Here is a 25,962-nt window from a genome sequence, read left to right on the forward strand (position 1 = left end):
GTGTTGCATCTTTTAAAATACCAAAGTCTTACATTTTTTATTTTCATGGATTATTACTTATTTTTTTTAGCATCACATAAATAATAAAATATTTTCGTGAATAGTCTCTTATGTCATAGATAGTAAAGATCTTTATAACTACAATGATCTGAAAAGTGAGCAAAAACCAAATAATAATACCCAACATCAAGAAATTAATTCAGATCAAAATAATCCTTTGTCAGAAGTTCTAGTTGATGTTAATAAACATGTTCCATTAACAGTAGATGATAAAAAGAAGCTTAGTCCTGATGTTATAGAAATGAAGAAAAATGAAAATAAAATGAAATTAGAACACTGGATAAGCAAAAAGTATTTTATTGTCAAATATTTGTATTGCTGATACTCTCTAGCATTATTCCTACAGGCTATGTCCTTAAGACATCTAATCTATTTTTTCACAAGCTTTTAAATTTTAATTGGATATATAAACATTTAGCAAAAAGGGTGGTGATTTGTAATTACATGAACAGTGACAGTTTTGTATTTTTGCCCATTGAAAAATTCGATGCTATTTCAACGACTTTTTCTTTATAAACATAAAATAGTGCTAGAACTTAAATTTTTCTTTATTTCACTACATTTCACAAAAACCTGGTATTTCACATCACTGCTGGAAGGTGATTTACATACATAACTTGCCCACTGCCCTCATTCGTGCCTAGTCCCCTTTCGGAGGACGCTTTTTGTATGCCCCAATTTAAATAATCAACTGCAGAAGAAATATTTTTGAATATTTGAATATTCTGACAATAAAATATTTTAAGCGGAAAGAAAAGAAGAGGTATTTCACAGTCTTTAAGTACACCAAATCTACCATCATTTTCATTTTCTGAGTTCAATTATCCCCAGAGCCCTTGTAAAAAAGTGAAATATGATTTGGAAATAAATGACGCCGAGAGAAATATCCAAGTTCCAAGATGTACTGAAATAACTGAGGAAAACGAAAAGTTAAAAGATGAGAATTCTGTTTCTAATAAAGATGATGTTCAAGATGATAAAATACTTGAAAATAACTATTCACACACATCTGAAAGTCAAGAAGATCAAACTGAACCATTAAATTTGACAACCAGAAAAACTCCAGGCGATGAGGTTTCTTTAAAAAATAAAGGTACTTTTAGTAGATGGGCAAAGGCATGCTCTATAACAAGGATTTGTTCAAATGTTTTACTTGCGACTATTTGAAGTAGGGTTGGGCCGGATATCCGGTGTGGCCGGATACCGGATATTGAAACTATCCGGCTCTATAATTTTTTATACTTTACACCAAAAATCTCTGCTTTTTAAAATCTTAAATGGCTATAATTTTCTTACAATTGAAGCTAGAAGAATATTTTTTTTGAATAAGTTTAACTTTATGTAAATTTATATAAGATTTCTGAAGAAATTTTTTTTACTACTTTAATATCTGGTAACTTGGCCGGTTATCCGGCCGGATATCCGGTAATTTGGCCGGATAACCGGATATTTGCCGGATATCCGGCATTTGAAATCAGCCGGATATCCGGTATCCGGCCAAAAAAGTATCTGGCCCAACCCTAATTTGAAGACATGATAATTTTGTAAATTTAAAATAATACATTCAGATTCTGTTTTTTAAATAGTTCAGTCACTATATATTTGCTAAATATATTCGTTTGTCCGTCAGGTTTGTTGAGCTGAGCTTGTGTGGATTTTATCATAATTCAGGGGTGTATATTCTGCACAAGATTTATTTTTTTTTCCCTGCTACAAATTTTTTTATTTTTTTCCCCCCTAGATTTTTCTTTAAAAGTAGGGGGGGAAATAGAAAAATATTTAAAGAACTCTATATTTTATTTATTTTATCCCTCCTACCACACATTTTTTTTAGTTTTTTTAACCAAGGAGGGGGGCGAAATGGAAAAAATGTTTTCAGTTTTCTTAATTTTTACATTTTTTTCTCCCTGCAACCACTTATTTTTTATTCCCCCCCCCCCCCTGAGCCGGCGATCCCATGCAGAATATACACCCCTGTCATAATTTTTATAAAAAAAAACATTTCACGTTATATTTTAGAACCAGAAAGTGTTTTTATGAAACCAAAAACCAAGAGAGAAGAATCAACTACTAAGTATGAATCTAAGGAGACTAGTGACGGGACTGTTTTTCAAATTGTGCATTTTACTTCCCCTCCAAAAAAGGTTAAAATTTTTTGTTTAAGGTTCTAGAGAGAGAGGAGGGACAATTGGCTGTTTATTACACTAGTTCCCAAAGTTTTAAAATATAGTTTCTTATTCGCTGGCTTAACAATTTAGGGGACTTTTAATGGATTTTGATTTTTTGGTTTATTAAGTTACATCAATTTATCGGCCATTGTTGTATCTCTTTAGACCCCTAGTAAGGTTCCCTTTTCTTAACTCCGCTTTATAAATGTCCCAGATAAACTAACCTGCAATAGAAATATAATTGCTTTATTCAGTGTTTCGGATCCGCATTGATTTTTTGCGGATCCGGATCTTTCAAATTTGGTCAGTGCGGATCCGGATCCGGATCCTTGACAATAAAAATAAAATCACCAAATTTTTCAAAAATATTTATTCTTTAATTCGAAGTCAAAAATACTTATCAAGTCTGAACCTAAACCTTAAAGATTGGCTCTCATCAAGAGAATGTCTGAAATTTTATATAAATTTAGGTAGATTTTAACATTTTTCCCGCATTTTTTTGAGTCCAAGGAGCCGGATCCGGATCCGCAAAAAAATGCAGATCCGGATCCTTGGACTCAAAAATATGCGGATCCTTGCGTATCCGGATCCGAAACCCTGTCTTTATTGATTTGGGAGTTGAAAAGGTAACTGGATCTTGGTTTTTAGCAGTACCATTATTTGGAAATCTATACAATCATTTTAGAGTCCAATTAAACAAACATCAGAATCAGATGAGGGCCTAGACCTGAACAGTTACGAGGTTTCCTGTGAGAAACCCTTCCTAGAGATCTGGCCTTGTTTGAACAGACGTCCAGAAACTACTTTCAGGTTAAATTAGGAATTTAGGGACAATGGAACTTAAATTTTATCATGAAACATTAAACCCACCACGTCCGACAAGCCTTATAGATGAACCTTTTAGAGGTCCGACGTATATTTAATATTAAAAATCTTCGGCTCCATCCTCCTTTTCTTAAAATTTGATAACTGAATTTACTTAGAAAGTTCAAAATTGGGGGGGGGGGGGGTGTCATTTTTTCTATGGAAGATTTCTCTTATTAGGGTGGTGGAACCCTCCACCAACATAGTTTAACCCAGGACCTATGAGAAGTTACACTGTAAAAAAGAACCATAACGATTCCGCGGTAATAATATCATTTGGTACCGACACAGATCCTGTTGCTTTTTTATAAGAATTAAGTAATTTTATTTCGAGTTCTTAATATTTAGGTTTTATAAAGTGGAAGAAAAACCTAAAGAATCGTCAAAAACAAGGAACTTTTTGCTTGGAATAATCTACATAAAAAACAAGTGCAGTTGAAATTATAATAAAAAGTCACAAATGTATCAAACATTTTGTTTTCTTTCGTGTTTTTATCATGTTCTTCTTTATAAGAAATTTTATTTATTTATTACAAAATCCAAAAAGTATTTTTTATAGAGATAAACTTCTTGCTAAGATACTGAAATTTGGTCCAATTACACAACAATCCACAGATAATAAAGCAGCTCATACAAAAATGAATGACGCCGCAGCAAAAACTAATGAAGCCCATGAAAGTAAACAAAAAGATGAAAATAAGAAAATTGAAGAAAAGAAAATAGGAAATGAAATTGTAGCCAAGAATATAGATGAAATTGACAGCTACATTAAAAAAGATGAAAAAGAAACATTTATGAACATGAACAACGATGAAATTAAACCAAATGATACTGATGACCCAACAACTTTAGCAAAAGAACTAAGAAATGAAAACGAGATAGAAATGGATGAAACTGATGATGTGAAAATTTTGGCCACAGAGAAATATATCAATAAAGGAGATAAACATAATTCTATCACAGGGATGTTTTTATTTCAACAAATTACACCTTAATTTTGTATACAAGTTTTATATTAAAAAAGGGACTTAATCCTATTATTTTTCTTTTCTGCCTGTTAAAATTTACAAGAACTTTTCAATTCATGAATCAACAGTACGGTTCTGATCTGGTTTTGATCCAGAGGAATTTAATCGGTTCTCAGCCGTACTGAAGAATTATGTATAGCATCTTATTATATCCAGTTTTCTACTAATATAAAAATGTACAATCATAAGATTAAGACCAGTTTTGTTAGCCCGTGCCTCCGGAATCTCGGGGCAAAAAAAATGGTTTTGATTTATAATTGTACATTTTTATGTCCGCTTAAAGCTGGTTATAATACGATACGATAATAGTTATTTCTCGCATCGTATTATAAACGGCTTTCCGGGCATATAGAATGTACAATTATAAGATTAAAACTAGTTTTTTAGCCCCGAGGTGCCGAAAGCACCGGCTAAAAAGAACTGGTTTTAATCTTATGATTATACATTTTTATATTCGTAGAAAGCTGGATATAATACGATGCTAGACATAGTTTTTTGTATGGATGAGAACCGGTTCCTATCCACCGGATTCGAATAAATACGAGAAATAATTTTATAATACATCTAGAAACAGAGGTGGTTCTAGTTCAGAATGAGTGTCAAGTACAGAATAGAATCTTTGATATCGACCAAATGAAATCGGATTATGAGGTTAGCAATTTGTAATCTATCGGTATTATTGGCGTTTCATTGTCTTTTGTTAATATAATCCTAAAATGAAAGTGACAGGATCTGTGTTTGTCTGTCTGTATTTTCTGAAGGATCTCGCTAACTGCTGAACCGATATGGTTCTCCTTTACATTGCAGCTTCTTATAGATCCTGGTAAGGTTTATAACTATTTTGGGGGAGGTTACCATCACCCTCCCAAGAGAAATCGCCCCGAGAAAAAGAAATATCAAAAAATATTATAAAGTGCCGCGATATTGAATGTATTTTAAATTCTGGATTTGATTATAAGTGGTATAGATATGTTGTAGATTATTAACAGCTAGTAGTAATAGTTCTCTCATATAGGAGCTTGCTAAAGACTATGATGAAGAAGCGGCTAAAGGACTCCGCCAATGGCTTCTTGTGGATCAAAGTTGTATGGACAATAATCATCTTGCTGCGCAATTTTATAAACTTGAAGGCCAGGGGATATGTTTAAAATAAGAAAAAATTTAGGACACTTTTAATCAGGGTGTCGGAGCCGTATAATTTTGGTGCGGCTCCGGCTCCTACCTAAAAATTAATATATCAATTTTTGTTCATTATTGAATTTGATAAAATAAAATAAATAATATAGAATATTTTGCTTTAATTTGATTAAAGCTATATAAAAGTAGAAGGATGTGTGTCTATTTGTTAAGTAACAATAGTTTTTCAGTTTATTATATGGAAATAGACCGTTGCCAAATTATGGTATTACTTTAAAAAACATTTTTAGCTAATCTGGAGCAGGAGCCGTTTTTAACGAAAAATACGGCTCCGGATCCTGCTCCACCAAAAATGTTGCTGCTCCCGGCTCCGGCTCCGAAACACTGCTTTTAATGATAAGATGCTCCTGAACCTAAATAACTTTGAACAAAGGGGGTAATTTTTTCGTGTATTTTCCGTAAAGTTGTGTGTAACGGTTTAGTCAAATGTTCTTATTAAGTCAAACTGTTCTTAATTATAACCAACTAATATATATCATACTAGCGGCTTCGCCCCTAGCCTCTAGGGGCTTTGCCCCAAGAGGTGATAAAAAAAATTAAGGCGAAATTCGTTAAAGGACCAAGGAAATCTTTTACAAAACATAAAGGACCAAGGAAATCTTCTACAAAACATAAAGGACCAAGGAAATCTTCAGCAAAAAAAAAAAAAAAAAATGGGGGGGGGATTTTTTTGTTTTTTGGGGGGTTGGGGGTGTCCCACCCCCCAAGAAAATAGCTTAAAACCACCATAGGACTAATAGGTAGGTATATACCCTGAAGAGTAGAATTTGATCGGTTCAAAGGTTACCGAGATCTTAAGGGACAGACGGACGGACGGACAGACATCAAGCAACTTTGTATTATAGATGGTAATAATTAAGAACAGTTTGACGTAATAAGAGCGTTTAACTAAAACGTTAGGTACATTTAACTTTACGAAAAATACGTGATTTAAATGACCCCTTTATTAATTTTTACTAAAATACTTATCCTTGCGCCACACTCATAGGAGAACATGATTATCATCTGTTATACAGGTTAGTAATTAGGGTTGGCAATCCGGGATCCGGAATCCGCCCAATTTTTGGGCCAATATTTTAATCCGGATCCAGAATCCGTTTTTTAATAGCGGATTCCGGATTCTTAATTGGTGGGCTAAAATTAGCGTCTTGAGATTTTTTCTTTCAACTGTCTCTTTTTGAAAGTAAAGATTATCATCATTACATATAAAATCTTTTAAAATCTGGTTCGATTATCGAAAGTGAATTATAGAGAACATCCGCCATTTTTTGACTGATTCTTTTAAGAATCCGAATCCGGCTCAAAAATTGCCATCACTATTAGTAATAGTACAAATTTAATAACTACAAAATTAAGAAATCAAGTGCATGAAAGGAGGATAAAATGTGACATAGGTTTATGTTAATTCATTAGAATGTGAGTCTGCCAGTGTTAGAAAAAGAAATATCTTCTTCCTTGAAAGTATATTTTTAACTGATGTACCATTATGTATAGAGTTAATAATCGACTTTTATACTTTAGTTCTTTAATAATGTAAATTATTGCATTTTTAGATCATTTTATTTAAATCTAAAAAATAAGAATATTTTTGTCTTTAGAAAGTTTATTGATTATGAGACAGAAATAGTTTATCCTGATATTATTTATGGCTGCCATGTGGGCATATTCATCCTTAGGTAAATAAAAATTTATGGTATAATTTTATCCTTGTAAATTTCCATTGTGGGTATTTTAACCAATTACATCTTTGAAGCCTTTTGGAGTTATCTACGTTCCTTTAGTGTATTATTTATGTCTATTTACACAGCGCAATGAATTGCCACTATACCGCGCTGCTCTAGTGTAGAACAAGCCTAGCAAATTAGACAAGCAATGCAATGTATATAGCGTTGAACAGTGGTGGAGAAGCGATGTATAGTGTAGTGAGAGATGATAATAAGCCACGAAAAAGGAATTAATCAATTTATAGTAAAGTAACTCTGAAATTAATTAGATATTAATTTTAATTTGATATAGAAAGGGAAATGAAAACTTGCCCGTCAGACATGAAGACATGGATTGTAAAACCTTGTATGCCCAGAACTATTTCATCTTTGAAAAGCTGTGGTTTGTTGTTTTGTTTGACAACGAAGAGGAAGAAAGTGCGAGGTACAACCAAGCTTTGGAAATTGAAAGAATTTCTAAAGGTAAGTGATTTAGTACAACTATGTGCTTTGTCCTAAACAATGTAGCCTCTGAATTTATTTTTATTCCTTGATTTGTGGATATAAATTATCCCTTGACCAATATTAAGCTTCCTTGAAAGTTATGGAACGGTGGGATCATCCGTTTTCGAGGTTGCTTTATGGAGCCAGATTAAATCCAATTTTTTTATATTACAATTTTTAAGAAATGAAAATTCCTACTTTTTAGGAGCTAATACCACTTGTATGGTGGATAGTGTGTTGGTTTCTATGAAAAATCTTTCTTCATGTCTACTAAACATTTTTGAGGTAATTTCATTATTTTTTAACCATCCTCCTAAAAAACAAGAAACTGCTTAATTCAAATTTGAAGATTCACTAAGAAGAACTTTAAATGTCAAGCATTAAAGTAAAAGAATAGAAGTATGCTAATGTGTAATTTTTATGTTGAAATTAGTGTGAAGAAGTCAGTCCAAGTGTTCCTGTTGATGTTTTCCTATCTTCTCATGAATATTTGTTGGCCAACCTGTGTCCCTTCCTGAATCCAGTTCAGGTATTAACAGGGCTGTATATTCTGCACAAGATTTTTTTTCCCCGGTTAAAAAAATATTTTAGTACCTCCCCCCCCCCCCCCCCCCCAAGGAGGAAGAAAAGATGGAAAATTGTTTCAGTACTCTTTATTTTATTTATTTTTTACCCCACCCACACATTTTTCTTCCCAAGGAGGTGAAAAATGTTTTCAGGACTGTTTATTTCTTCATTTTTTTACCCCTTCAACATATTTTTTTTTTTTTTTTCACCTCCTACATATTTTATCCCCCCCCCCCTCTAGCTGGGGATCCCTGGCAGAATAAAATTATATACTCCTAGGTATAAACAAATTAATATGCGCTATTTATTAAAAGCAAAGCTCCGCTACCTATGGATGTAGTCAATTATCCTTGTAAGTAGATGTATATGATATAGTGTGCTTTATTTATAACTGATCACTTTTCGTGACATTCTTTTTGTTTTATTTTTACAAACGTTGATTAAAATATCGCATTATTAATTTGAATCTTCTACCTTTGTGTATATACTCATAAAAAGTTTACTTATTGTAGGTTGCAAAGATAGATATGGAGAACCAACTTCATAAAATAATTTTGGCCTCTCCAACACAGCTTTTGGAAAAGCTGCAGGAAAAAGAGAATTAAATTAAAAAAACTTTTCATCAGTTCAACCACTTGTGCAATCTGAATAAACTAACTATCTATCGTAGAACCAAACAACTGCTTACTAGTAAAACAATAACTATAGTAAATAGGGATGGCAATCCGTCAAAATTTTTGACCAGATTCGGATTCTTAAAGAATCCGTCAAAAAAAAAGGTGGATTCCCGCGGATTTTAAATTCTTATTTTTTTGCGGATTTCAGATTCTAGCAATATTTTTAAAGGCTTTTTTGAATTAAAAAATTTAAGTGCTACATATGTCCTAAAAATTAATTTTCTTGGTGTTCTCCATAATTCACTTCCGAGAATAGAACCAAATTTTAAAAGATATTATAAATAATGATGATAATCTTTGCCTTCAAAAAGGCGGAGTTGAAAGAAAAACCTCAAGACGCTAATTTTAGCCTACCAATTAAGAATCCGAATCCGCTATTTAAAAACGGATTCCGGATTCGGATTCCAAAATTGGATAAAAATTGGGCGGATTCGGATACGGATTGCCAACCCTAATCGTAGCTACTATTAGTATATCAGAATCCAAAAACTTTAATTGGACCTTCTTTGATTGAGAATTTCCAACATTGATACATTTTTTCTTACTAAACTATCAATCGCCCTCAGAAGCTACAGATCTCGGATATTACTGGCCTGAATGGGTTTTATTTTTCTGGGAAGCTCCTTTATTTTCTTAGGGTGAATTTAGGCTACTTCCCCCTTTTTCCTAGGAGGTTAGGGGCGTAGCAAATAGCTCAGTTATATAAAGTAGCAAGTTTTTTTGTGAAAAGCTAAAGATCTAAGAAAATGCTAGTCCAAATTAATTATACTATTCAGTTAAGCTTTTTAAATATCTTGTGATTGTTTTGGGCTATAAACCTGGCCCCCAACATTTTCTCCTAGAGGCCATGAGCGAAGCAACTAGTCATTTCTATTAAAGGCAAAATTTTATGTTTATTTATTCTTCTTTTGGCTGGCAGGATTTTGTTTCTGTGGGAGCTATTCAACTTCTAGCTGCATCCTTAAATGTTGAATTCAATTTTGATGTTGTCAATAAGAATCGTTTAGAAGAAGATAAAAAGAATGGTAAATATCTAAAAATTTAAATAGAATATTATGTTACTTATCCTTCAAATAATTCCCAATTCAATGTTTTTCTTTTAAAGAAACGTTAATGATATTTTTGCAAAAATAAGAATAAGAATAAAATGCCATTCAAAGCTTTAATAAAGAAGCTTTTTAATCTCAGATTCAAAATGCTTCAGATGGAAAAAAGCTGCTTGGAATTTTTAAAATTTTTTAAATGCGAACAAAATATATTGCAAGGCTCATTTTCCACTCTTATTATACCACATTTTGGGTAGAAGCCAGAATTTAAAAAAATCGTTTCTTTCAGACAAACAAAACTATTTAACCTAACATTTTTGTTTTATCTTCTAGTTGTGGTTGAGAGATCTGACAAACTGCACTCTACCAATGAATGCATTGATGTTGATGCTTTTGCAGCTAACTCAACTGAACAGTCATCTCAGGCATCAATAAACAATGAAGATGACAATGTAAAGATTATTGATGAAGAACACAATAGTTCTCAGCCTGGTAATTTATGTGCAGTTATAACAAGGAATTCAAAGAATAAAAAATTGCAGAAAAATGGTCTGTTTTTGAGTCGAGTTTTAACACTTACTTATTAAATTAGAATTAAATTTTGCATGGTACTTATTTTTTGGTGGGAGTGAGAGGGGGGGGGCTGTTATTGGGTTGTTAATTATCTGTCACTAAAACGAAGGTCAGAAAATATGTAAGATAAAGTTGCTTGTAATAACTGCATGTAATGCTGAAGAAAAAGAAGAAGAATGTGATTCTGCAATGAAAGCCTATGAGACACAAGACCATTATGTACCTGTACAACAGCCATATATGGTACAACCAACACAAATAACTGGCTATTATGAACAACCAAACTATCATCCACATTTTGTTCAACCTCAAACGGTAAACTGCCCTCCCCCTTTGTTAAGGTCAGCACCATTTACCGCATTTTGTGAACAATCCTACATGATAGAACAACCCCAGCCGTCACAAATAACAGCCTACGGATACCCACAATATCCTCAAAACATGGCTACAATTCAAATGGATGCTTATGGTAATCAATCCTTTGTAAGTAACATGATGGCCCCGCACATCCTAGCTTACAATGGTAACTCTATGGCCACATTTGGTGATCATACATTACCACAATATATTGTGCCACAGCATGCGCCACCACAATTTGTTAATCAACCAATGCCGTCTTTTTATGATCAACAACAAGAGAGTCATTCTCATCAATATGAGAACACTGCCAACGATTTCGATCTAAACGACTCAGTGTCGTCCCTGTCGACAATTTACCCAAGGTCAGCGGTGGCCTCGTCAGCTTCGTCGTCCTCGGATGTTTCCTTATCTTCTGGAGAAACGGACACCAGTGAATGGATGGATAATGGACACAAGAAAAAAAATGACGATGATAACTGTAAGTTTTTAGTACAGGAGCTTCTCTATAATTAGAAATGTACGTCCGTCTGTTTGTAAGAAACGATATGGGAGAAACGTGATTTTCTCGACTGCTATTCAAGATGAACCCTGAAGCATCTACTCTACAACTTATTTGGTCAGTCTGTCATTCTGTTATGCTGTGTTTTGTGGTAAAAATCTGTTCGTGAATTTGCAATGAATTCGATGTAAAGATTTTCATGAATATTATCATTAAATTCTTTCCTTATTTGGTTTACTTGTGTTAATTTTACTTCGCTACTTATGTGTGTTGTCATTCTTGTTTCAAAAAGGTTTAAATATATTAACACATAATGCAAATTTAAGAGAGAAGCTAGTTGTTTTTTTTTTTGTTAGGTTGTAATGGTTGTATAATTTAAGAATGGTGGTTTATGAAGTACTTATATACCTCTGTTATTTGCTTGGCGGTACTGACTCCACACATGTTAAAATGTATTTGTTTTTAGTTTATGTGAATAATGAGGGTGACGGTTTGAAGAAAGAAAAAAATAAGCGTAAAACTAACAACGAAATAAGGTGCAAACAAAACACCAGCAGGAAAACACAATTTTTTTGTTCTTGAATGTTTATAACAAAGGGCTTTTTTATGGGACATAATTCCAAGAGAAAGTTTGAACGCCTCCCCCTCGAAGTGGTCTGAAACCTTCACTTGATCATTGAGAAACTACACTCTAAATTGTGGTCCACCCGTTTTCGATATTTTAGCGGGCACACAGAGAGACAATGCACCTCTGTAACCAAAGTTAAAAGGATTTTAATCTTTTCGTAACAGATTGTCTAAATTTTCGGATGATGGAAAGAAAACGAAGCAGCGGGTTTCGTCGTATGTTTAAAGTAACTTTTCTCCTATTTCTAGCCCCTCCGAGGCCTTTTTAATAATTTTAGTTCATAAATTTACGACGGTCACTAAAAAAAATTGTGCGTTACCTAGCAGGCCCAAATATTCAGCATGGCTTTCAAAGGACAATGAAAGCCACGGAGTAGGAAGGAAATCTAAGCTTCCACAGTCTGATGTTCCACACAAGAGTTGGGGTGCAAAAAGCGGACGGCCACAAGAAAAACGAAGATTTGCTACTCCTTTTAAATCACGCAAATAATATAAATTCTCCGCTTTCCTTATTCAACAACAGAAAATTTTACGCGGTATTTGCGCGTTGCAATGTTGTTTCCGCGCGAATAATATTATAAACACACGACCTTTTATTATTTTTTGAGATTGGCCGCTTATAAATTAAATTTTGATAATTATTAATTAAAGAAAGAATATTAGGTAATATTATTTAAATAAATTTCTTAGTAAATATATTTGTATAAATATAGTGATGTTTTCGTATTGTATGACTTGAATACGTCGTTATGTTGGAAGTCCTTAGTTACGTATGTATTGTATATTAGTATACGATTAAAATCATAATTCTAATTACGTTTTCTAAATTACATGCAGGAGATTGTATTGCGTTAATTTCAGATATTTTCTATTCAAAATTATAATCAAGACAGATAACAAAGATGAATGCCTTGTGGGCACTAGATATGTTAGATTTTATTGATATGTTTTCGGATTCTGATTCATCAAGCGATCATTATGATTCTGAGACATCAAGCGACAGGGGTGTATATTCTGCACGGTTGACCTTGCTAGGGGGCAGAGAAAAATAAAAAAAAAATATATGTAATGGGGGGGGGGGGGGGGGATGAAGAGGAAAGAACACATTTTATCCCCATTCTTGGTGGAAAAAATAGGAGAATATGTGGGATGGGAAAAATGCATACAATAGGAAGTATGGAAACATTTTACCTCTCTTTTTTTTTGAAGAAAAAACTAGGGGGGGGGGGGGAGATGAAATGTTTTGCAGCAGGGGAAAAGAAATGAATCTTTTGCAGAATATACACCCCTTTTTAGCGATGAGCATGATTCGGAGTCATCAAGCGATGAAAATGATTCTGAGACATCAAGCGATGATAATAATTCTGGGTCATCAAATGATGAGCATGATTCTGGGTCATCAAATGAGGAAGCAGAGCCTATTGAAGAGGATGTCCCTGCTCAGGCAGAGGAAAAGGAAGATAGTGATGAGGCCAGGGCAGAGGCAACTTTCAGGTAGCACACCCCAGAGAGAGTCAAGGGACAATGGGTTGTTTATTATACAAGTCCCCAAAGTTTTATTATAACGTTTTCTGATTCGTTGGCTTAACATATTTGGAACCTTTACTTTTAATGAATTTTGATTAGTTGGTTTATTAAATTGAGTGTCCATACGTTTCAACTACTAATTGTAATCTACAGAAGGAGTAAATTTGTGTATTAACTTTGGAGATGTACATCAATTAATCGGCCATTGTCTTATCCCTGTAGCCCTCCATACCTATTGGATCAAACTCTAGAATAAAAAGCATAACTATCGTTTGATAAGACTTATGAAAACAGCTATATTTAAGTCGTGATATCTTCTTTTTCTATCTTTTTTGTCTTAATAAGAATCTATGTATTCCTTTTTTCAGGTTTAAGGTTAAAAACTTGAGCAAATTGCAGGACTCTGTGCTCTCCCCTCCCTGTATAATTAGAAACCTGCCATGGAAAATTATGATCATGCAAAGAACTTTACAGAATGGGGTAAGAAACGATTAATTTATGTATATTTATAGCATTTCTTTCCTTTCTTGAAATATGATTAGCAAATTGCTGGAACCTTTTTAACTGTTTACAAGCATTACTCTACTCTGACTAACCCCCTTACAAATAGTTGCAGAGGTATGATCATGTATTTGTAATAGTTCATTGAATTTCTGATTTCCTGAATATAAAGTTTTTTCGTTTGATTACATCAAATAAATAATTGCCTTGTTGTTGCTGTGTTACTAAAAGATTTAACTGTCCTTCATAAGTTTATATCCTTTACTTGGAATTTTCTTTTTATATCAAAACTTTGTTTTAAAAACCTCCTTTTTTCTGAAATCATTATATTCTCACATAATTTTTAATAGATTAAAAGCAATTATCACTTTCTAATAATTACCTTTTTGAGTAAATCCATTATATAAATGAATAGGTAATATTATATATAATGTAGATATTGTAAAAACTAATATATTAGTTTTTACAATATCTTTTATTTGACCTAGTATCCTTGATAGCGAGTCCTCTTTTTAAAGAGAATCAAAAAAAGAAAGTATTTGCCAACTGTTGTAATAATAACTCTTTTTTTTTAATATTTATTACTTTAGGATCGAACCCAGATAAGCTTGGGATATTTCCTGCAGTGTAACGGTGAGAGTGAGTCAAGCGCATGGTCCTGTAACGCCAGCGCCGAGCTCAGGATCTACAACCACAAGGACGACAGCTACTTCAAGAGAAATATCGACCACATATTTAACTCAAAAGAGAATGATTGGGGATTTTCTGTTTACATGGCGTGGAACGATGTGGTTGATCCGGATAGAGGCTTTATTAAGGTACAGTTGTTTTCGTTGTGAATTGACATGGAAAATTTTAACCACAAAGGAAATTTATCATCTGCTAAACAAAGTTCTTTGAGTTTTATTTAAAGAAGAGGAGTTGAGAGTACTGTATGGTCATGTCAAATGTCATTAGGGATTATACCACTATTACTATTCTTGAATTTACCTCTTTACGACAAAAATGAAATTGTTTTTTTCTCTTGTGTCTGTATATATACTAATGTACTTATGTCTAAATCTTAATCGATATTTAGGATGATTCCGTGATATTTGAAGTAAACGTGAATGCAGACGCTCCTCATGGCGTGTCATGGGACAGTAAGAAGCACACTGTTGGTCTCAAGAACCAGGGAGCAACTTGTTATATGAACCCACTTCTTCAGGTAAGACCTTTACTTTGTGATTGGAAATAGAAAATTATATACTTTTCATATAAGTAGAGAGAGAGAGAGTTACAGGGGTGTATATTCTGCACAAAATTAATTTTTTTTTCCTGCTACAAATTTTTAAATTCCCCCCTCCCCTAGTTTTTATACCCCCACCACACATTTTTACAAGGAGGGGGGGGGGATGGAAAAAATGTTTTCCTTTCTATTAATTTTCACATTTCCCCCCCCTTCCACATATTTTTTAATTTTTTACCCCCCCCCCCCACCTCCCCCTTAGCAGGGTAAATTTTGCAGAATATACACCCCTGAAACAGATTCCATGAAAGGAACTTCCTAGTAGGCCTAGCAGTTTGAGACTGACTGATAGACATACATCGTCTTACTTTGTTTCAGTACTACTACTAGAGGATGCGTCCCTAGCACCTAGGGGCTCCATACTCAAAGGGATAGGGAGGGGACAAAAAGTAGCCCAAACCCATTTTAAAGCTTAAATCTAAAAATAAAATAGCCTTAAACCAGCCTGAGACCTTTGTGAAACTTTTCTGTATTTATTATAATCTTAAGCTTTAGACATAAAAACCTTAATACTTTATATAAAAGTATAGATATAAAAAAAATTCTTCTATTGTAATGATATAATAGCCGATATTTTTATTTTCGTATTTGTGGAAAAACTGAATTTGAATGAATTAGAGTACTAATTTAATTCCTGCAGGAAGATCATATTCTGTCCAAAAGAAAACCCATTTATTCTACTTCTAAATGTAATATTTTTAGGTTAAAGAGTGTGTGATGAGGGAGCACAATTACTGCGCGGTTTCCCCATAATTATTATCTTAAACATTCTTTTCAAAATAACATTTTCCATCACAAAAAAAGTAAAACAAATCTTATGTTTGCAACTATAGATCTCTTATTTTTTTTATGTAAGAAATAATCAGTATTTAGATTGTGTTTTTTTTTTATGAAAATTATAAAAGTTCCAAAGATTTATATATATCTGTGTCTTATATCTATGTCTTCCACAAGCAAAATAAAAAATATTCAATTAACATAATATTGTACCTAACCAAAAATCAAACAATCGAGCTTTAGGTAAAAAATAAAAAAATCTCATTTGTTCAGTCAAAATTTGAAACAAAAACCAAAACTATAAAGTCTTAAAAAGTATGAAAATTTATCAAATGTGATACAAATAAATATATATGTAACGCAATTTTTTTAAGCAATTGCATTTACCAGAAACGCTTCCAATGTATTGAAACCAGTCAATTATAAAGTATTTTTATGTATTTTTTTTTCAGAGAATATATTTGTAACCAATCAAAATGTTTCATTTGTTACGGGAAAGATACAAACAAAAGTTTTACTCTGAAAGTAAGTTTTTTGCCCAACCTCCACTTTTAATTTTGTGTCTTGAAAGATTATGGGGGGATGATTTCTTTTTGGAGAGTTGCGTTATCCCCCAGAAAATTGTTTAAACTTCCCAGGGCTATGAGAAGCTTTACTGTAAGGGAGAACCATACCGGTACAGCGGTAAGCGATATTTGTTGGTATGAACACACAAACATCCTGTTACTGTAACTTTTATAAAAGATTTGTACACATGGATTTTTTCAATATTTTCTGTCTAAACTTCGATTTGATAATAAACGTTTTAAAACTTTTCATTTTGTTCAATAAACCTTAAATTCTATCTTTTACTAGGTCCAGTTGTATCGTTGACCCACATAAAGGGATATAGAACGGAGTATGCAAAATCATCAAGATCTACTTGCAGGGGTGTATATTCTGAACAAGATACATTTTTTCCCCTGCTGCAAATTTTTTTATATTTTTTTCTCCTAGTTTTTTCCAGCAAGGAAGGGGATAAAATGGAAAAATATTATGAGAACTCTTTATTTTATTCATATTATGCCCCCTTCCACATATTTTTTTTAGTTTTTTTCACCAAAGAGGGGAGAAAAAGAGAAAAAAATGCTTTCAGTCCTCTTAAATTTTACATCTCCCCCCTCCCCCCAACCACATATTTTTATTTTTTTACCCCCCCTTAGCCGGGTCAAATTTGCAGAATATACACCCCTGTCTACTTGTAGATCTTGTGAATCACAAATTGATGAAGTAAGGTTTTTATCCTTTAAATTTTTAACTTTATTATCTTGAGGGATTCAACAATGAACGATAATTTTATGTACAATACATCCCAGCACTAATGATGAACAAAATTAGCTGAACCAGTCATTAACCTTTAAAAAAGAAAATACCTATTTTATGAGCGGACTATTAAGATTACAAGACTTTGACTACAAAAATAATTTACTGCCTAATTTCCCCCAAGTGTCCTACCGCGAACTTAAATTGAATAAAATTGAATTATTGCCCTTTATTTCAAGGTGTATCGTTATCATTTTTATACACACCTTCACGCAACAGTCACCTGCATGGTACACTCAAATGCTTTGCTCTAAGACCAACTCTTTCATTTTATCCTGTGTAAAAAGATTATTTTTCAATTGTGGCTTTTTCTGGTCTTAATCAGGAAATCCAATGAAGAGAATTATTAATTTCTCTTAAAATGCTTGTCGACCACAAACCAACCGCCCTTATGCTTGAAATAAATTGAATTAAGATTAGGGGGATGGGGAGTTCAGTGCGCGATAGTCACTTTAAGGGAAAATATCGTGATTTTTAAATTTAGAGAGAAGTAAGAATATCAAAGATTTATTTTGACGATTGGCGAAATGGAAGACCCATAGACAAGTATGTTCAATTAAAGGGGGACGTAACTGAAGCCTTTTGGATCCTGGTTCGGGGGGGGGGGTGGATGTTGAATTAAATTGTATTCTGCACATGATTAATTTTTTTCCCCTGCTGCAAAATTTTTTATTTTTTTCATCTCCTAGTTTTTTCCAGCAAGGAAGGGGATTAAATGGAAAAATATTATCAAAACTCTTATTTTATTCATATTATCCCCCCTCACATATTCTTTTAGTTTTTTTCATCAGAGAGGGGAGAAAAATTGAAAAAAATGCTTTCAGTTCTCATAATTTTTTTCATTTGTTTCCCCCCAACCACATATTTTTTATTTTTTTTACCCCCCCCCCCCCCCCCCCCCCTCAGCCGGGTCAAATTTGCAGAATATACACCCCTGCTTTATTGTAAAGGAATATTTGAATATTGTGTGTGTACCCAACCCATAGATACAAGCTACTTAGGTATTGTTTTGACCTAATTAGTCTTGGAGTAGCACAAGACATTTTTGTCAAATAACTTTAAACGCTGTCTCTTGAGAGCTCCTCTATTTTCCTCGCCCTCGCAGATTATAGCAGGTGTCCCAATCAAGTCATGACTACATGATTATTCAGTATCTAAACAACTTAAATTATTTCCTCTTCTTTCTTAAACAACCAGGGGGGAAGTTGTGTGAATATATTGCGAGAGAACTATCAGCATCTTAATTCAGTGCCTTACCACTAAGCTCTAACAATAATCATAAGTGTCATAATTATTCCAGCACCTTTAATCTATTTTTAAGTTGTCTTTTTTTTTATTTAGATGGTACCATGTGCAATGTTTTGCAAGTGAAAGACGCAAGTTGAGATGGTTCACTTGTGCACATTTCATGCCTGGATTTGACGAGCTTCTCTTTGAGGACCAGGTTATACACACAAAGATGCTTTTTAACTTACTTTGCATGTTACTTGGCTGTTGTCAGAGAGAGAGAGATGATTTTCATGAGTAAGTTCCGATGATTAAGTAGTTGAATTTTCTTTCGCGTCGTCAGTATGTGCCCTAATGCTTACGTAGAAATCTAATTTCTATAGGGGAAATGATCAGTTGATTTTCATGGTTTGCGCCTGAATAAACCTTAACTTTTATATAAAAAAAAATTTAAAAACAAATAACAAGCACAAATAAATGATAATTGCCATTTGTGTTTAGAATTCTTTGATGGACGATCTACCAGAAATTGCTCCCTTTTTCAGTGATTCTGAGGAGGATGATGAAATAAACAGTGACGATGAAGAACTAGACGGTGGAAGTGATCTGGAAAGCGACAATGATTTAAGTGAAAATCAAGCTGAAAGCGAAATAGACGAAGACGATGAATCGTGGAATGTTGGCGTCATAGCCAGCGAAAACAATACTGATAATAACTACGAAACAGTACAAATAAATGACGTTGAAATTGATGGGGAATATCCAATCTATCCAGAAACAGGAGATAGTTTTATTTTACTTGACGGTGAAACACAAATAAATCCTGAAATAATAAAAATTGATGATATTGAAAATGAAATAATCTCTGACACAGCAGATGTAAACGAAGTTGAAATTAATGGAAAATACGAAAATAATGCTAAAATAGCCGTTGCTGATCAAGTTGAAGTTCATAGTGAAAGCGAAAATAAAGCTGAATCAGAAGTAGCCGATAATGTTGAGTTGGATGGTGAATATGAAATTAATGTAGAAACAGGAGATACAATCCAAGAGTGGTCAGAAAATATGATTAACAATGAAGAGGATATGGATATCCATATGGAGACAGGAGCCATAATACAAGTTTATTCTGATCCTGTAGGCTAAGCTTAATTTTATACAATAATTTTTATTCTTAAACATTTTTTTTATCTTCTTCCTTTTTTTAACTTGTTAAAAAACTACTTTAGAAATATTATTAAATCAATCTTTAAGATATAATAATTTTATTCAATTTAGGGTGACAACACGGAACCAAATTATTGCTTCAAGTTCAATCCTGCCAGAGTTAAACATGCACTATATCCTCTACAAGAACACAATTACTTTGGTGATTATCCAGCGCCTCTCTCCCCGCCACCTCCAAGATCATCATTTTCAGCAAGGGGATTTTACTTTCCGCCTATTCAATCTTTATTTTTCCATCAGTGATTCCAAATCTTTTCATAATTGAACCAATCCTGCCCGCTAGAGCAGATTTATTTCCAATCAAAAATAGATACCTACCCCAACCAACCTCAACCACACTTTTATTCCACATCCATTCGTGGCTAATCCATTCTGCCACTAAAGCCCGTTAAGCCTCAGCCTTATTTCCAAACTACTGGATTGCCAACATAAATTCTCCAAATTTAAAATTTTTTCTGAACAGTTTGGTTCTGCAAGCGAAAATAGTTTTAAATCCTGATTTAACTACTAACCGAAGTAATTTGATATTCATGAACAAGTTACTGTCAAATGACAACAATGTTTTATAATTATTCTAGTCTGATTTTTGTAAGTAAGTTTTTTAATGTTAATCCTATCTAAAATCTTAATTTTACGCATTCTCAAATATATATATATTTTTAATCTCGATTCTAAAGATATCCCAAAAAGAGCAACCTACTTGAAGTGTCTTAGATCTTAATTTTTATCTCCAATCAGTCCAGTTTTTAGTAGCAAATTTTTCCTAATGTGTGTGGTAAAACGATGCAGGGATGATTATGTTGCTCTCTTTCTCTTAATAAAATGATCCGCTTTGTATTTTGATAATAATCCATCAAAATTTTGCGATATATTTTTATGTCATAGTAATATGTATGTATAGTTATTTTTCAGCCCATTATTTTGTATTTCAAAATGGATAGAGTTATGAGAGAAGCTTATAAGCAAAGATTTCTTCGTGAAAGTAAGATTTTAGAAGATTTTTCCTTCCAAGTATTACTAAGATAAGTAATACCCAACAGACAACCAACAATTTAATTGTACAACCTTCGTCTTAAAGTCCTAATTGTGTATGGTAATCAGTTGCAACAAGTTGTTTACGGGCCAAGACATTCCGTCACTCTATTTGCGTGAACTGCAAGAAATAGAAGCAGTAGATGCAATTTTATTTTGAAGTTCTTATTATGACGATTTTTGGTCCTGAATCCAACTTAACACCTTGACGGCCAACGGGCACACAACCAGAAAGTTATTGTATTAAGGTTCTGTAGTTGATGGAACCCGGATACAAGGTTACCGGACAGAATATGCCAAGTCCTGGCGGGCTTCCTGCAGAACTTGTCGTCTAACTATTGATAAGGTAATCTGATAAAAGTAAAAATGTATTCAAATAATGCCTTAACATTAATATTTCATTTTAAATATTATATCTATAATACAAAGTAGAACGATGTCTATCTGTTTGTCTGTCTGTTTGTTTGTTTGTAGCGAAGGGTCTCACTAACCGCTGAACCCATCGGGTTCTCCTTTACAGGGTATCTTCTCATAGGTCCCGGGAAGGTTTATAATTATTTTCTTGGGGGGAGGGACACCCCCAACCCCCCCCCCAAAAAAAAATTTTTTTTCCTTTTAAAACAAAAATTAAAATAGTGGGGTATACTAACTCCCCCCCCCAAAAAAAAAAAAGCCCCTAGAGGCTAGGGGCGAAGCCGCTAGTAAACAAAACTGTAGGTAAACATGTAACATAATCAAAAGACTAACTTCACCCCCTTAGTTTTCAATTTTGTTAAAAAGAAAAGAGGATTTTCTATTCTCAACGCTGGTTTAATTATGTGTATATTATATGTGCACCAGAACAGTGGAGTCTTATACGAACAAAATACTAATACTTATAGATACATTCATTAATTTATTTATTTTTCTGTTTGATTTAGGCGACAGTAAGAATATCAAAGATTGATTTAAATGACTGGAGAGATGGCAAACCAATAGACAAGTAAGTCCTTAAAAAGCCGTCCATTTAGTTCTTTATATTATATTTTTGATTATATATATCCGGCCATTTTCAATATCCGACCGGATATTAAAACTATCCGGTTACAGGATATCCGGCTGATTTTTGACGCCGGTTATCCGGCCGGATATCCGGTAATTTGCCGGATATCGAACGTTGGCCAGATATCCGGTATCCGGCCCAACCCTATTTTTGATATGAGCAGGAGTGTATATATTAGGGTTGGCAATCCGGATCCGGGATCCGGAATCCGTTTTTCTTGATTCTTAATTGGTATGCTAAAATTAGCGTCTTGAGTTTTTTCTTTCAGCTCTCACTTTCTGAAGGAAAAGATCATTACATATAAAATTTTTAAAAATCTGGTTCGATTCTCGGAAGTGAGTTATAGAGAACACCAAGAACATTAATTTTTAAGGACATATGTAGCACTTAATTTTTTTAAAAAGCCTTTAAAAATACTGCTAGAATCCGGAATCCGCCAAAAATAAGAATCCGGAATCCGCAAGGAATCCGCCACTTTTTTTGACGGATTCTTTTAAGAATCCGTAATCCGAATCCGGCCCAAAAATTCGACGGATTGCCATCACTAGTATATATACTGCATATTTGTCTACCAAGTTGAGTTCAATTTCTGGTATTATCCTCTATGGATTTTTTTTTCAATTAACGTGGCCGCAGCGCTCGGCCCCCTAGCCATATAACCTAACCTATTTTTTTTAATTAACGAACTGGGAAGATATCAAAATTTTTATGATTGAAAAGAAAATCCTAAGATGATAACAAACAATTTCTTTTCCCCCACCCCACTCAATTTATTTCCCTAATTTCTTTCCTATCGTATAAATATTTATTATTTAGGTACTAATAAATCTCATCTTTTGGATGGAATTAGAAAGCTTATTACTGAATGGTCCCAATTTATGGCTATGAAAGGCGGTTCTAATTATTTTATTCTAGATGGTATCATCCACAATGCTTCCATGTTCAAAGAAGAGCTCTAGGTTGGTTTACTGATGGAAAACATCTCCCAGGATATTGGTTCTTGAAACCACAAGATCAGGTTAGTTCAAATCTTAGTTTGCTGAACACAAAGTGTTTATACAAAAATTGTCTTCGATGTGAAAGTTTTATTTGTGCAACTACTAGAAGAATATATGTTCATCTGTCCAAGATTTTTAAAATGTTGCTTTGGTTTGAATCAGTCATTTGAATATAAATCCTTTTCTTAATAAGTAGAATCAGCATTGATTCGTCTTCAAAAAAAGTTTTTGAATTCAGAAAAGTGGCTATGGTGTTAACCCTCCATAAACCTAAATGAAATCAAATAATAAATCATTTTACTAGATGTATTTATCTGATTTACTGCCTGCTCTTCCCGTACAGCAGCAAGTAGTAATCAAGACAGAGCCAGATCTGAACGATTCTGGGATTGGGGTTACTCCTAGAAGACAGGAAAGAAGCACTTCCAGGATAAGGACACATGTAAGTTTTAAACACTTTGTCACAAAGTATTCGATAAAGAAAGACTATTTTGAACAATCAAAATATTAGATATCACATCCTTAATACTTGGCACTATTGCCCAGAGAGAGGGAGGGGACAATGGACTGTTTATTACACTAGTCCCTGAAATTTTAAAATAACGTTTTCTTATTCGTTGGCTTAACTACTAAGAGACTTTTAGTGAATTTCGATATAATCATTGAGTTGAGTGTCAAAACGTTTCAACCATTAGTGATGTACACCATTTATCGGTCTTATTGTCTTATCCCTTTAGATCCCTGAATTGACTATTGCCATTTTTCTATTTAAATTTTTTGTCTTGACAAACTCTAATATTAAAAAACTTATACATTTATAAAGTAAATCTATGATTTGTTATGATAATAAATATGAAAATATACACCAAGACAAGTTTGAATCAGCTTATTCAAAATAACGAAATTAATTCGAAAAAAAATCACGAAACCTAAACGTGGTTTTCAGCTCTAGTTGGGGGGCAAGATATAGTAAAATAAACGACCTCTCCATTTGCCTACTAAATAAATATTTATTTCACTTGTTGGTTATACGTTCTACCTGAGTTTGAATACAAAATTATTGAAGAATCTTATTATTAGGTTCCAACAAATAGCGGAATGTCCAGTCAACAGACAATGCATTCAGCTCCACAATTCAGCCCCCAATTATTTCAGGCCTTCGTAGCCTTTAGTTATACCTATCAGACAAACGTTGGCCCTGTAAACTTTATGCAACAAAGCCAGTCAGGTGCTGCACCCATGCAGAGGCAATCAGCTGATCAGGTGAGCCATTATAGGTCCAACACTCAAGTCCAAAGTCAGTAAAATTCAGAAACGTATCAACGCGAGGCCTACCTAATCGCTGCTTAGACCAGCAGCCATGTCCGTAGGATGTTGGGGAATGAATTTTCAAGCAACTCTCATTAACTTTAACTTTCACATTACTAAATACTAGTATTCATGGGAAATTCAAGGGGGGGAGGGGGTTACTGCAACCATCTCGTAATCAATGATTAAATGGCACTTAGAATTCGAAATTCTATCTGAAATTTTGCGTGAATAATCCTTGGTAGGTCTATTTTCCCTAAAGCGAACAAAAAGTTGGAAAAGTAACGGCTGGCGGCTCAGCCGTTTTGCCATTTTTTTTGCGATCTTAAGAGCAAATTAGTCACGAAACCTATCTCCACATAATACTTTTTGTCGCTCAAAAACCTTATCAAAAGATTCTGAGCCACGTTACTTTTCCAACTTTTTGTTCGATTTAGGGAAAATAGACCTACCAAGGATTATTCATGAAAAATTTCAGATTAAAATTCGAATTCTAAGTGCCATTTAATCATTGATTATGAGATGATTGCATTAACCCCCCTACCTCCTTGTTGAATGATATTTAGACTCAAGAAATGTATTAAAATCTAATTTTTTTTGGTAAGCATTTTCTGACTGATTAATTTTGTTCATGTACTGTTGGTTTTATAACAATTATGGACAATTTAGGTGACACAGCCTTCATATTACAGACCTTGAGGAATCATCTGATTGATCACAACTATGCACTGTGCCATCAGCATCCACTATCTACATACATCCCTTCTACACATTCTAACTCAAATTGATCTTTACAGTACATAACAGTTGAATCCCATTTGGGAAGACTCAAAAAAAATACATAACAGTTGAATCCCATTTGGGTAGACTTTAAAAAATACATAACAGTTGAATCCCATTTGGGTAGACTTAAAAAAAACATTCTAGTAAGGACACTATAGGAAGAGGTTAAAAAAATATTTATACACAAAAACTATGGTCTGGAGAAATTATATGTTTGTATTAAAGTTATCAATCATAAATCTATTAATACAAATAGTAAAAAAGGTTGATCATCTTCAATCAGTTATTTGGAAGGCTCTATTGAATTAGATATCAAAATCTTATTCGTCAATTCCAAAAAGCAAAATTGTTGAAAAAATTATCTTGCTAAAGATTTCGGTTCATGGAAAAAAAACAAGTAGCTGATATGGTCGTATTTTCACAGTAGCTTTTCTCTTATTTAAAGCCATTCTAACCTATCAAAAGCTACTGTGAAAATACGACAAAACCCGCTACTTCGTTTTCTTGCCATGATCTAAGTTTTATCTTGTAGTTGCATTCATTATCTCAAATTCTATTTTGAAAGATCTTTAGCTCAGCAAAGCATTTGATAGTAAAACTACGATGAAATGTGATTTTTTCTGATGTTTCTTTAATTCTCCATACCACATGAATTACGAGAAGCTAGATAATAGATCAGCATCTCAACAATCCTATATATATTAGGGTGGGTCGATTTTGGAATTTCACATTGGTAGACATTGGCAAGGGATACTGGGCCATTATAAAAACCTGTGAAACTTGAAAGAGGTTTTGTAATCCAAAAACAACGGGCGCCCGGGGGGTATAAAATGTGCCCGCCCCCCTATAAAAACAAAAATTGAATATCCTTCAAATACAGGCATGTTACATATCAAAATGACCGCATTGAAATGCTGATTACAGATCTGAAAACCGTTTTGAAAAATATTGATTCAGTCTGAAATGATTTTCAAATAACCTACCAAAATGAACAATTTTGACCAAATCTGCTGTTTT

General features: G+C 33.4%; 4 protein-coding genes across 11 annotated transcripts; all 4 read left to right on the plus strand.

Annotated features, from left to right (window-relative positions):
* Window positions 1-84: 84 nt before the first annotated feature.
* On the plus strand, window positions 85-12,735 carry LOC145315828 (uncharacterized). 3 transcript variants are annotated; one of them, XM_080155942.1, is made up of 19 exons: window positions 85-351; window positions 807-1,153; window positions 2,080-2,204; window positions 2,914-3,038; window positions 3,441-3,483; window positions 3,650-4,053; window positions 4,687-4,771; window positions 5,136-5,250; window positions 6,306-6,333; window positions 6,916-6,993; window positions 7,334-7,503; window positions 7,730-7,809; window positions 7,958-8,053; window positions 8,604-8,677; window positions 9,684-9,793; window positions 10,148-10,306; window positions 10,557-11,225; window positions 11,713-11,798; window positions 12,196-12,735. In XM_080155942.1, exons 1-19 carry the CDS (start codon window positions 302-304, stop codon window positions 12,361-12,363), a joined length of 3,012 nt encoding a protein of 1,003 aa, XP_080012068.1. In that variant the 5' UTR covers window positions 85-301; the 3' UTR covers window positions 12,364-12,735. The 3 variants fall into 3 exon arrangements, with proteins under 3 accessions (XP_080012068.1, XP_080012066.1, XP_080012067.1); XM_080155940.1 differs by having other exon boundaries at window positions 86-351; window positions 10,551-11,225; XM_080155941.1 differs by having other exon boundaries at window positions 86-351; window positions 3,650-4,051; window positions 4,691-4,771; window positions 10,551-11,225.
* On the plus strand, window positions 12,725-16,419 carry LOC145315832 (ubiquitin carboxyl-terminal hydrolase 7-like). The gene is made up of 6 exons (XM_080155951.1): window positions 12,725-12,874; window positions 13,168-13,367; window positions 13,769-13,880; window positions 14,492-14,719; window positions 14,980-15,108; window positions 15,892-16,419. Exons 1-6 carry the CDS (start codon window positions 12,776-12,778, stop codon window positions 15,940-15,942), a joined length of 819 nt encoding a protein of 272 aa, XP_080012077.1. The 5' UTR covers window positions 12,725-12,775; the 3' UTR covers window positions 15,943-16,419.
* On the plus strand, window positions 16,417-20,694 carry LOC145315831 (uncharacterized). Of its 6 annotated transcripts, none has more exons than XM_080155945.1 (7): window positions 16,417-16,491; window positions 16,822-16,892; window positions 17,209-17,235; window positions 17,813-17,874; window positions 18,670-18,852; window positions 19,101-19,692; window positions 19,834-20,694. In XM_080155945.1, exons 1-7 carry the CDS (start codon window positions 16,443-16,445, stop codon window positions 20,023-20,025), a joined length of 1,176 nt encoding a protein of 391 aa, XP_080012071.1. In that variant the 5' UTR covers window positions 16,417-16,442; the 3' UTR covers window positions 20,026-20,694. The 6 variants fall into 6 exon arrangements, with proteins under 6 accessions (XP_080012071.1, XP_080012073.1, XP_080012072.1 ...); XM_080155947.1 differs by having other exon boundaries at window positions 18,670-18,772; window positions 19,057-19,692; XM_080155946.1 differs by having other exon boundaries at window positions 16,822-16,883; window positions 17,200-17,235.
* On the plus strand, window positions 20,638-25,003 carry LOC145315833 (poly [ADP-ribose] polymerase 1-like). Its single transcript, XM_080155952.1, has 7 exons — window positions 20,638-20,764; window positions 21,063-21,160; window positions 21,735-21,796; window positions 22,772-22,874; window positions 23,159-23,296; window positions 23,935-24,117; window positions 24,832-25,003. Exons 1-7 carry the CDS (start codon window positions 20,716-20,718, stop codon window positions 24,859-24,861), a joined length of 663 nt encoding a protein of 220 aa, XP_080012078.1. The 5' UTR covers window positions 20,638-20,715; the 3' UTR covers window positions 24,862-25,003.
* The last annotated feature ends 959 nt before the right edge of the window (window positions 25,004-25,962 follow it).

The sequence above is a fragment of the Acartia tonsa genome, chromosome 4, assembly GCF_053477335.1.
Source record: "Acartia tonsa isolate MP-2025a chromosome 4, ASM5347733v1, whole genome shotgun sequence".
NCBI classification, from domain to species: domain Eukaryota; kingdom Metazoa; phylum Arthropoda; class Copepoda; order Calanoida; family Acartiidae; genus Acartia; species Acartia tonsa.